Source organism: Schistocerca gregaria, chromosome 2 (assembly GCF_023897955.1).
Source record: "Schistocerca gregaria isolate iqSchGreg1 chromosome 2, iqSchGreg1.2, whole genome shotgun sequence".
NCBI classification, from domain to species: domain Eukaryota; kingdom Metazoa; phylum Arthropoda; class Insecta; order Orthoptera; family Acrididae; genus Schistocerca; species Schistocerca gregaria.
In genome coordinates, this window is record NC_064921.1 from 773406828 (window position 1) to 773419741 (window position 12914).

Here is a 12914-nt window from a genome sequence, read left to right on the forward strand (position 1 = left end):
GTCTTCAGGAGCTGTTAAAAAGCTGTATACAAGATTATAACTGATTTATCTACGCTAATTTACATGCAGCAAAACTGAAAGCAAGGAACTATTAAAAACATAGAAAGATTTATTACCCTCCTATAACTAAGCCTGAATCCTAATGAGGAATTTGCCATCCAGTCTACGCTATACCTACATCTACACACATTGCTACACTTCTGGCTACCACTATAGAAAGCATGCCAGAAATGTGTGTGTGAGCGAGTACCTTGCGTTACCTTTCGAGGCAGTGTGGACGTGCTGGTGCTGCTGGTGCTGCTGCTGTTGCTGTTGCTGCAGGTGTCGCTCCCTCTCCTTCTGCAGCCGGCGGTTGACCCGCCGCATCTCCTCGAGCTCGCGCGCCAGCTTACGCGCCTCCGCTTCGCGCGCTGTCAGCTCCTGCTGCAGGCCACGCACCGTTGCCAGCAGGTGCGCGTCTACTGTGGTGGGGGCAGATCGCGGCCGCAGCACCTTGGACGGGTTTGTGGGAGCTGGGGCAGGGGTGGGAGTGGGTGTGGGTGTCGGCGTGGGAGCCTGTGAGGTGGCTGAGGCAGGGGCAGCTGCAGAAGGAGCAGCTGGAGCCGTAGACGCTGGGGAAACTCCATGCTGCTGCCGCAGTTTCATTGTGTGCAGCTGTAGCTCCAAGTCTGACACCTGCTCCTCGTACTGCGACTGTAAGACAATTTTAATCATTTGTCTCTTTTGTAATAAAAAATACAGGATATTTCAGTAACTGGTTAACAAACAAAAATACCACATTTTATGCTTCATATGATAACATAAATCAATTGTGATGGATTAAATTAAGATAACAACAAAAGTTATGTCTTTCAGTCAGCAAGTGATGGAAGGAATGACTGTCAGTCAACTAACTTCTTAAATTTAACAATGTACAGATGTTACCAAAATGATGAAAACATAAGAACCGACATGGTATAATGATGAACCAGCATATTTATCTTGAAACTTCCTTGCAGATTAAAACTGTGTGCCGCATTGTAACTCAAACTCAGGACCTTTGCCTTTCCAGGGAAAGTTCTCTACCTCTGCAATATCTTTTCTTCCCAGAGTGCTAGTTCATCAAGTTTTGTAGGAGAACTTTTGTGTAGTTTGGAAGGTAGGAGATGAAGTACTGGCTGAAGTAAAGCTGTGAGGACAGGTCTTGAGTTGTACTTAAGTAGCTCAGTTCGCAGAACATTGCCCTCAAAAGGGTAGGTCCTGAGCTCGAATCTCAGTCCGGCACACAGTTTTAATCTGCCAAGAAGTTTAATATCAGCGCACACTCCAGTGAAGAGTGAAAACTCATTCTGCACATTTATCCTGTCACCCATTTGTAATTTATTAAGCAAATGATGGATATTCTTTGTGAACTGTCTTCACAGGAATTTTATATTATTCGTCACATTGCACTGCACTTAGTGTCAGGATATCGCCGAGCCTCAACATGTGCGATGAACAACACAGCAATCTATATCAATTCAAGCACTGCCACACTAAAAGACAATGATATCAGTAGACTATACAGGGGTTGAACAAAGTAATGTTATGAAATGCGGAGCCACTGCCACCACACAAAACAGTATAAATGCTCTTGGGGATCAAAACTTACATATCCAGACTGGCAGTCAGTGAGATTTTAAACCATTCCACGTAAATGATTGATTCTATCTCCTTTGAAGATACTACAAGAGTGTGATGGGGTCTTGTATTCTCAGTACAAACTACAATTAGTCTGAGTTGTTTACTAGGTAGAATCAATAGAAGATACAGAGAAACTCCAAATCAGATCAACAGGTTTCCATCACAAGTTCATTTACTTACAGTAAGAATTTCGAGGATACATTGAACAAACTCCAGTGCCAGTGTATCACAGCAAAGTTTAAAGATAAAATTCTTAAACTGTGCATAGCAAGAAGAGTCGAGTAACATTATTATGATTTCCACACACCTCGTAAAATGACCACAATGGGAAAAATGAGACAAATTACAGCTTATACAGAGGCTGATAGGCAATCTTTCTTCTCCCACACCAATCACAGGTGGAACAAGGAAAAAAAATGAAAGGAAAGGAAATGACACTTGTATCTGAAGCAAATTTCTCCACATACCATATGGTGGCCAGCACAAAACAAATGGAAACTTCAGACTATTCAATATTTTGTCTTTCTGGTGTGTACTTTCGCTGTTCAGCACCTTTTTCAGTTGGTAAACAGTATCTATCTGCAGCAGATTAATTCCCCCCCCCCCCCCCCCCCTCTCTCTCTCTCTCTTACTCTGTCATTTTGTTTGGAAAAAAAGTTTAGCAGGGATTGGAATGAAACCACTATGAATATTGTGCTACCACTGAAGCATTAACATGCACAATGAGTCAGTAAGAACTGAACTCTATCATTCTTTCAGCAGCCAGAAAGTCGCATTCTTTGTTGCAACAGCATTTGGTAAGATGGATAATACAGAAAAGACATAAGATGACTTCATTAAAGCTACTAATAAGATTTTTTAACACCAATAATTTGAAGTGTGTGTGTGTGTGTGTGTGTGTGTGTGTGTGTGTGTGTGTGTGTGTGTGTGTGTGTGTGTGAGAGAGAGAGAAGTAGGATTTGGTTTTCTGCGAATGCTCTCAAGAGGGGTGAAAAGGCTAAAATGTAACTGATTAACAGAATTTAATACTGGACAGAAACAATTTCAATATGAAAACTGAACCTATGCCATATGTGACAGGATCCTAAAGCACCACAGAGAAAACCTCTTAAAACTGCCACGGATAAATTTTGGGTGTGCCCGTACTTTCAGTATTTGGTTTACTTATCTGCAGGAAGACTGGTCTGCGAGTATAATGCTGCCCTAATAGAGAACCTATTACATTGGAGCACAAAATACAAATCTACTTTTAGTGTACAGCTTCCAACCTACTTCAGTTTTTTTACTCACAAGCTGACAACTTATTTGCAAATGAAGTGAACACAGTCAGAACTAAATGAAGACTGCTGTAATTCAACAAAGCTGGCCTCTTCAGGGAGGCTATTTTTCACTTCAATGATATTGTGATATGAGAATCATGCAGAGTAAGCCCAGTAGAAAAATAATTTTTCCATGAAAGGCAGTGGAAGTCAAGAGTACCTTCAGTTCCTGACGCTGCTTCTCGGCATCTGCTATTGCAGCTCTGTGCTGCTGCTCCCTCTCGTTAAGCTGTTGTTCAAGCTGCTGGAGTCTGTTTTCCAGGTGTTTAACGCGTGGCGAGAATTCTGGAGAACCTTTTGGCAGAATGCCTGCCTCCTGTGCTGCCACAGGGTTCCTTTTTAGGATATGCTCCAGCTCGTGCACCTGTAGAAAAAATGATGGCACTGACTTCATGAACCAAAGGGCACTGCCTGCAAAGTTGTTAATAGAGAACGACACATAAGATGGGCTCAGTGTTCAATAAAACACTTGCAAGAAACCGGCCTGTGAAACTTGGCATTTTACTACAAGTGAGAAGCTAATGTTATTACTAGAAGTCAGTTCAAAACCAATCTCTAAATCACCGCAAAGGCCTAAGGATAGGCAAGATAGCATACAAATGTTTTAATTAGTAACTGAATGAAAATTGTAGGATGTTAGGTCCGCCAATTACACAATACACCATTTTTGCTCAGCACCACTGTGCTGCAAACATGTTTCAGTACCACTGTGCCATAATCAGTGGTTTCCATTTTATTTATTCTGTAACCTCACCATCATGCGTAGAATAAAAGGCCTAGCCACACGAAAATGTAATAAAAATGAATATAAGCGCAAAAACATTGCGACTTACCAAATTACATTCTATATGCTAGGTTAACTCCCAGTAAAATTTTCTCATCAACATTGTTTGGTTGCAGATGACAAGTTACCTGTAGTAAATAATACACAAGTGATCCGGAAACTTCATGCACACCAAGTGTAAAGGTATTAACAAAAAGAAACGAACAATTGTTTGAACTAAACATCGACATAATTTTGTAACCATTTAACAAAAATGTTCACATTACAGAATAAATAAAATGGGAACCCACTGATGATGGCATATTGGTGCTGAAACATGTTTGGGTACTGAGAAAAAAATGGTGTTTTGCATAACTGGTGGACCTCACATCCTACAATTTTAACTGCAAACACAGTCAACACAAGGAGCTGCAAATACAAATGATGAATAACTGAACCAAAATTATTGGTATTATAATCAACTATAAATGAAAAAATTCAACTTAATTGTACATTTTATATTTTCCATCACATATTTACAGAAAATGTTTATATCATTACACATTATCAGTCACCAGTGGTCTTAAACAGAACTAGAAAAGAAATGAATATCTATTTTACTTTGTCAAGCCTACATCTACAACAGAACATAAAAAAGGAATAGAATTACATTTCATATGAATTAAAAGCAGTGTTGGTTAGTCACCAAGTAATCCTCTGTAAAAAAAACTGTGAAATTAAAAAAGTCAATCACTTTCTCCACAACAAAATGTCTTATTTCAACTTAAAGGTAACAAGAAAGTAAAGAAACACATGCTATGGGCACATAGGTCAAGTGTATAATTTCCTATGGGATTTTCTTCTCTTCTGCTGGATGAAGGAGCCCTTCCAGCAAAAGCTAAATTCTGTGTCACTTCTTGTTTTTATTAGTGCTCAAGTTTGTTGGCAGCTGGTAAGAAGGGTTTTTTCCAGTTTCAAATTAATGTTTGAAATGATCTTGTTTATTGTCTCACAATGTGTGTCCTCATCTGCTCCAAAATATGTTTGCTGTAACTCGCATATTAAAACATGTCTCATTTGAATCCTCAATGAGTAAACTAAGAATTTTGGGGATAAAAAGATCTTTCAGTTCACGCATCTTATTTTTGTCAACAGGATTTTCCAAAGGAGACAGAGACCTGCAAATAGGTAGAATTGTGGTTATGCAATCAGTGATGCACTGCCTTCTCTGTATGAACCAAAGTTTAATGGTTATGGAAAGTTTTTTTGAGGTGATGTACCTTCAATGACTTGTTTTAGTAGTTGACACTTTTAACCTTAACACCTATATACATCTGACAAGCCTGTTGATGGTTCCGAGACAATAGCTAAAGTCTGTTTTCCACATAAATTGATAAAAAAAGATTAATAACCTTATAAGAAGACTGAGGCAGTTTGTGTATTCTCTGAAGAGGAAAGGTGTATTTGTATACCTGATAAAATATGTGCAGTACTCTACAGGATGGAGAAAAATTGTGTCACAATATTTTAACCCCGAATAGCTGATGCCAGTAGGAACCAAAATTATTAATGCTGTATACATCGACAACACACCATTTTTAAATTATGGAAACTTGGCACTACGTGCTCTGATTGGCCGTGGGATGGCCCTATTGCCGTTTGTTGGTTGGCGGGCAGCGCTATGGTTGTTGGCTCACACATACAAACATCCCTCGCCCCGTCACTGCCCAGATGTGATACACACACATGTCGAATAGGTCTTGCTGTTTGTCTCCACCTCACATCACAGGCATTCACACGTAAGCTTCACTTCAGAGACACACACGTCACCTGCAATTTAGGCATGCAGCATGCCTGGTGGCACAGTTTTCATTTGAAGAACAGAGATATGGTTTTTGTTTATGGACTAGCTGACAGTAATGCGCATGAAGCTCAACAGTTGTAGGAGGAACGGTACCTTGCAAGACGCCACCCACACCTGCAAACATTTACAGCAATTCACCACCGACTTGGTGAAACAGGCTCATTAGAGGGATACAATGGTGATGGTAGAAGACCTCGAAAACTAAGGGATGCTATATCTGAAGAGAATGTTTTCGAGCACTTTGAGGAAGCACCTACGACAAGTATTTGAGCAGTTGGACACAACAAGAAGGTCACTCATCGGTTAGTCTGGGAGGTTTTGAGGGATGAGGGCCAGCATCCATTTTCTTTCCACCCTGTCCAAGACCTAAATCCTGTGGCAGACTACGAACACAGGCTAGGATTTTGCTGGTGGTTTCTGCTACACGTTGCACGAGATCCCGTCTTCCCCGTCACTGTGTTGTTAACCAACGAGCGCACTGTCCATCGGGATGGCCTTTACAACACTTGAAACATTCATTATTCTGCAAGAGGAAATCTTCACGTTACGTATGTCCACAGACACCAGGAACGATTCTTGCTCAACATTTGGGCAGGCATTGTGAGTGACCATCTGATTGGGCCAGTCTGTCTACCTCCTCGACTTACTGAGGCAAATTACCTTCACTTTTCATAAGAAACTCTACCCGGCCTGCTGGAAGATGTTCCCCTGGACTTGCGGCTACACACGTGGCTGCCGTATGATAGGGCATCCGCACATAACAGTCTTGCTGTGCGTGGATATTTAAATGAACTCTTCGATGACCGAGTAATTGGCGGAGGTACTCGATGGACATGGCCCCCATGATTACCTGACCTCACACCACCGGACTTTTTCCTGTGGGGATTCTCCAAGGTTCTAGTTCACCCACCTGGACATGAACCAGCTAGAAATGAAGACGAATTAATGGAGCGCATTCAACATGGTGCCAATCACATCAGGGCAATGCCAGGAATCTTTGAAAGAGTTCGGCAAAACACCATTTGACGTTACCAAGCTTGTGTCACGTCAGAGGGTCGCCAGTTTGAGCATCTGCTTTAAGTAAACAGTGTCCTAGCTACAAAAAGGGCCCTTTTCAGGACCGACACAATTCGAAAAAGACTTTCTGTACACAGACTAACCGCTGTTGATGGGTTTGTTCCCGGTACGTCTTACCATGACACTACAGTGGATGTGTCAGAACCCTGGTGGATTCGCCCCCAGGCCCCCAGAGTGGAAGACTGGCGCGCTACCACGGAGCATGCGGTCCACCTTGGATACACTACGATATTTGGCAGGCAAAGCAATCATGGTCATGCGCTGTCCAGAGCATCTGCCAACAGGTAAATCCTGTGGCCAATCGGAGTGCATGGTGCCAAGTTTCCGTAGTTTAAAAATGGCGCATTGTTGACCTACACAACATTAGTAATTTTGGTTCCTTCTGGCATCAGCTATCCAGGGTTAAAATTTTGAGACAAAATTTTTCTCCACCCTCTATGAAAACGTGAATGTAATATAAACTGTCCAAAAATACCGTTTTTGAACCTAACAACCAATATTTATTGAAAAATGTAAGTATTTACCTTCCACTGGGAAGTACACTGACACAAAGCCAATAGCAGTTGTCTGTGAAATGGTGTGTGTGTGTGTGTGTGTGTGTGTGTGTGTGTGTGTGTGTGTGTGTGTGTGTGTTTTCTTCAGCCAAGTAGAAGCAGCAACTGGAAGTACTGCATCAGTACAGCTAAACCGATTAGCAGAGCGGCTCAGCTCACCTGGCGTGTCATGTCCTGCAGCTGGGCCGCTTGGTTGCGGGAGTCCCTCTCGACGGCATTGGCACGTGCTCGCTCCTTGCTGAGGGCCTCGCTCAGCTCTCCCACACTCGCCTCCAGGGCATTTCTCTGCAGAGCCGCCTCCGTCCTCTCCCGCTCTGCGGCTGCCTGCACTTTCTTTGCCTCTTCCTGGGCCAGTGCCAGTTCTCGCCGTAAAGAACGTGACTCACGTTCCAGTTCTTCTATACGAGATGAATCCTGTGTAAGAAATATCAGTGTTACATTATTATTATTATTATTATTATTATTAGTTTACTGAGTCACACTGAATATCAATTTCAAAAGTGTCACAGTCTTTTTATATATAACTTATCACACTTCTATCAGTAAAATAACAAATTCTCCCTTTATAAATCTATATGTAATAGACACAATCCCACTTTGATGCAGTAAAACTATGATTCAGTTTTAATGATCGAAGCAATGAAACTTATTCATGATTTATTCAGATACATTTTGCCTTTCGTTCCACTTTTTGTCCTGCACTCATATAATTAGTCCTGGACAGAACTTGTTATTTTTGTCCTGCACTCATATCATTATTCCTGGACAGAACGTGTTATTTCTGTCCTCAGGAACAAGGCACTATCCATAATCCCTCAATGCTACATACTGTTTCTCTGGTAGATTTACAGCTACACCATTACTCTGAAATTCACACTCAAGTGCCTAGAGGGTACATCAAACCACTTTTTCTCTACCATCCCACTCTAAAAAACAAACACTTATATCCTTCTGTGTGAGCTCTGATTTCTCTTATTTTATTATAATGGTCATTTCAGCCTATGCAGGTGGGCACCAACAAAATATTTTTGCATTCAGCAGGGAACATTAGAGATTGAAACTTCGTGAAAAGATCTTGCCATGGTGAAAAAACACCTTTGTTTTCATGACTGCTACCCCAATCTGCATATTATACCTGTGGCACTCTGCCCCCGTTTCATGACAGTACAAAACAAGCTGCCCTTCTTTGGACTTTTTTGATGTCCTCTGTCAATACTATTTGATGCGCACCCCACTCTGCGCAACAATACTCCAAAAGAGGGTGGAAAAGCATAGTGCAGGCAATCTCATTAGTAGACCTGTTGCATCATCTAAGTATTCCACTAAATCACAATCTTTGGTTTGCCTTTCTCACAATATTACCTAAGTGATTGTTCCAATTTAAGTTGTTCATAATTTTATTTCCTAGGTATTTAGTTGAACTGACAGCCTTCAGATTTGTATGATTTATCATGTAACTGAAAATTAAGAGATTGCTTTTACTACCCATGTGGATAACCTCACATTTTTCATAATTTAGGGTCGGTTGCCACTTTTTGGCCCACATAGACTTCATGTCTAACCCATTTTGCAATTAGTTTTGATCATTTCACGACTTTGTTGGATAAATGGCAGCATCGTCTGCAAACAATCTAAGACAGCTGCTCAGATTGTCTCCTAAATAATTTATAGATTAGAAACAGTACATGGCCTATAATACTTACTAGGGGAGAGCCAGGCATTACTATGTCGTTAATATAGATCAGGAACAATAGAGGGCCTATAACACTTCCTTGGGGTACGCCGGATATTACTTCAGTTTTACAAGATGATTTTCCACCAAATACTACAAACTGTGACCGCCCTGACAATAAATCATGAATCCAGTCACACAACTGAGACAATATTACATATGGACACAATTTGATTAGAGACTGCTTATGAGGTACAACATCAAAAACCTTTGGAAATTTCAGATTAATCAATTGTATTAGTACTTCATTCTTACAACTTCCTTCTTGTATTGCCTTCCTAATGTGTTTCCTGTTATATAAGTTCTATCACCACAAATTTCTGTCTGCTTGTAGTTACCTTCACAACTTTTCCCTTCATATTACAAGGTACTATCACAGTGCTGTATATCTGAATACCATCTACAACAATGAAGTGTTGATGTATGTTCTAAGCTATTCTGTACTCCTGTTTAAAAATGATAAGAGATCTCATCATCAAGAAAAATGCTGCTAGATATGAAACTCAGTTCCAATTAATCACCAAGAACTTGCAAAATTACAAAGCAATTTCCTTAAAATTGGTTTGCTGCAGAATTATTGAGCATATCTAAGTTCAAAGATAAAAATTTCCTTGAGACAGAAAAGTTTCTGTCCACAAATCACAGTACATATTTAGAAAGAATCGCTCTTGCAAAACTCTGCTTGCTCTTTTCTCACACAATATCTTGTGACGATGTAAATAAAACAGAAAGAAACTTCCACATGGGAAAAATATATTAAAAATAAAGATTCCAAGACTTACCAAGCGGGAAAGCGCCGGCAGACAGGCACATGAACAAAACACACAAACACACATACAAAATTACGAGCTTTCGCAACTGGCAGTTGCTTCGTCAGGAAGGAAGGAAGGAAGGAGAGGGAAAAATGAAAGGGTGTGGGTTTTAAGGGAGAGGGTAAGGAGTCATTCCAATCCCGGGAGCGGAAAGACTTCCCTTAGGGGAAAAAAAAGGACAGGTGTACACTCGCACACACACACACACACATATCCATCCGCACATACACAGACACAAGCAGACATATTTAAAGGCAAAGAGTTAAGGGCAGAGATGTCAGTCGAGGCGGAAGTACAGAGGCAAAGAAGTTGTTGAAAGACAGGTGAGGTATGAGCGGCGACAACTTGAAATTAGCGGAGGTTGAGGCCTGGCGGATATCGAGAAGAGAGGATATACTGAAGGGCGAGTTCCCATCTCCGGAGTTCGGATAGGTTGGTGTTGGTGGGAAGTATCCAGATGACTCGGACGGTGTAACACTGTGCCAAGATGTGCTGGCCGTGCATCAAGGCATGTTTAGCCACAGGGTGATCCTCATTACCAACAAACACTGTCTGCCTGTGTCCATTCATGCGAATGGACAGTTTGTTGCTGGTCATTCCCACATAGAAAGCATCACAGTGCAGGCAGGTCAGTTGGTAGATCACATGGGTGCTTTCACATGTGGCTCTCCCTTTGATTGTGTACACCTTCCGGGTTACAGGACTGGAGTAGGTGGTGGTGGGAGGGTGCATAGGACAGGTTTTACACCGGGGGCGGTTGCAAGGGTAGGAGCCAGAGGGTAGGGGAGGTGGTTTGGGGATTTCGTAGGGATGAACCAAGAGGTTACGAAGGTTAGGTGGACGGCGGAAAGACACTCTTGGTGGAGTGGGGAGGATTTCATGAAGGATGGATCTCATTTCGGGGCAGGATTTTAGGAAGTCGTATCCCTGCTGGAGAGCCACATTCAAGGTCTGATCCAGTCCCGGGAAGTATTCTGTTACAAGTGGGGCACTTTTGGGGTTCTTCTGTGAGAGGTTCTGGGTTTGAGGGGATGAGGAAGTGGCTCTGGTTATCTGCTTCTGTACCAGGTTGGGAGGGTAGTTGCGGGATGCGAAAGCTGTTTTCAGGTTGTTGGTGTAATGGTCGAGGGATTCAGGACTGGAGCAGATTCGTTTGCCACGAAGGCCTAGGCTGTAGGGAAGGGACCGTTTGATATGGAATGGGTGGCAGCTGTCATAATGGAGGTACTGTTGCTTGTTGGTGGGTTTGATGTGGACGGATGTGTGCAGCTGGCCATTGGACAGATGGAGGTCAACATCTAGGAAAGTGGCATGGGATTTGGAGTAGGACCAGGTGAATCTGATGGAACCAAAGGAGTTGAGGTTGGAGAGGAAATTCTGGAGTTGTTCTTCACTGTGAGTCCAGATCATGAAGATGTCATCAATAAATCTGTACCAAACTTTGGGTTGGCAGGCTTGGGTAACCAAGAAGGCTTCCTCTAAGCGACCCATAAATAGGTTGGCATACGAGGGGGCCATCCTGGTACCCATGGCTGTTCCCTTTAATTGTTGGTATGTCTGGCCTTCAAAAGTGAAGAAGTTGTGGGTCAGGATGAAGCTGGCTAAGGTGACGAGGAAAGAGGTTTTAGGTAGGGTGGCAGGTGATCGGCGTGAAAGGAAGTGCTCCATTGCAGCGAGGCCCTGGACGTGCGGGATATTTGTGTATAGGGAAGTGGCATCAATGGTTACCAGGATGGTTTCTGGGGGTAACAGACTGGGTACGGATTCCAGGCGTTCGAGAAAGTGGTTGGTGTCTTTGATGAAGGATGGGAGACTGCATGTAATGGGTTGAAGGTGTTGATCTACGTGGGCAGAGATACGTTCTGTGGGGGCTTGGTACCCAGCTACAATGGGGCGGCCAGGATGTTTGGGTTTGTGAATTTTAGGAAGTAGGTAGAAGGTAGGAGTGCGAGGTGACGGTGGGGTGAGGAGTTTGATGGAGTCAGGTGAAAAGTTTTGTAGGGGGCCTAAGGTTCTGAGGATTCCTTGAAGCTCCGCCTGGACATCAGGAATGGGATTACTTCGGCAAACTTTGTACGTAGAGTTGTCTGAAAGCTGACGCAGTCCCTCAGCCACATACTCCCGACGATCAAGTACCACAGTCGTGGAACCCTTGTCAGCCGGAAGAATGATGATGGATCGGTCAGCTTTCAGATCACGGATAGCCTGGGATTCGGCTGTGGTGATGTTGGGAGTAGGATTAAGGTTTTTCAAGAAAGATTGAGAGGCAAGGCTGGAAGTGAGAACTTCCTCATCCCCTCAAACCCAGAACCTCTCACAGAAGAACCCCAAAAGTGCCCCACTTGTAACAGAATACTTCCCGGGACTGGATCAGACCTTGAATGTGGCTCTCCAGCAGGGATACGACTTCCTAAAATCCTGCCCCGAAATGAGATCCATCCTTCATGAAATCCTCCCCACTCCACCAAGAGTGTCTTTCCGCCGTCCACCTAACCTTCGTAACCTCTTGGTTCATCCCTATGAAATCCCCAAACCACCTCCCCTACCCTCTGGCTCCTACCCTTGCAACCGCCCCCGGTGTAAAACCTGTCCTATGCACCCTCCCACCACCACCTACTCCAGTCCTGTAACCCGGAAGGTGTACACAATCAAAGGGAGAGCCACATGTGAAAGCACCCATGTGATCTACCAACTGACCTGCCTGCACTGTGATGCTTTCTATGTGGGAATGACCAGCAACAAACTGTCCATTCGCATGAATGGACACAGGCAGACAGTGTTTGTTGGTAATGAGGATCACCCTGTGGCTAAACATGCCTTGATGCACAGCCAGCACATCTTGGCACAGTGTTACACCGTCCGAGTCATCTGGATACTTCCCACCAACACCAACCTATCCGAACTCCGGAGATGGGAACTCGCCCTTCAGTATATCCTCTCTTCTCGATATCCGCCAGGCCTCAACCTCCGCTAATTTCAAGTTGCCGCCGCTCATACCACACCTGTCTTTCAACAACTTCTTTGCCTCTGTACTTCCGCCTCGACTGACATCTCTGCCCTTAACTCTTATCTTTAAATATGTCTGCTTGTGTCTGTGTATGTGCGGATGGATATGTGTGTGTGTGTGCGAG

At 43.1% G+C, this 12914-nt stretch overlaps 1 protein-coding gene across 1 annotated transcript in view; it reads right to left on the bottom strand.

Moving 5' to 3' along the window:
* The window catches only part of LOC126335007 (centrosomal protein of 162 kDa-like), a 214895-nt gene that overhangs the window by 37105 nt on the left and 164876 nt on the right, over positions 1-12914 (bottom strand). The window contains exons 9-11 of the mRNA XM_049997837.1: positions 7399-7653; positions 3142-3345; positions 261-693 (exon numbers count right to left, since the gene is read on the bottom strand). Of these exons, the coding sequence (XP_049853794.1) occupies positions 261-693; positions 3142-3345; positions 7399-7653 (892 nt within the window). The remainder of the gene's footprint in view (positions 1-260; positions 694-3141; positions 3346-7398; positions 7654-12914) is intronic.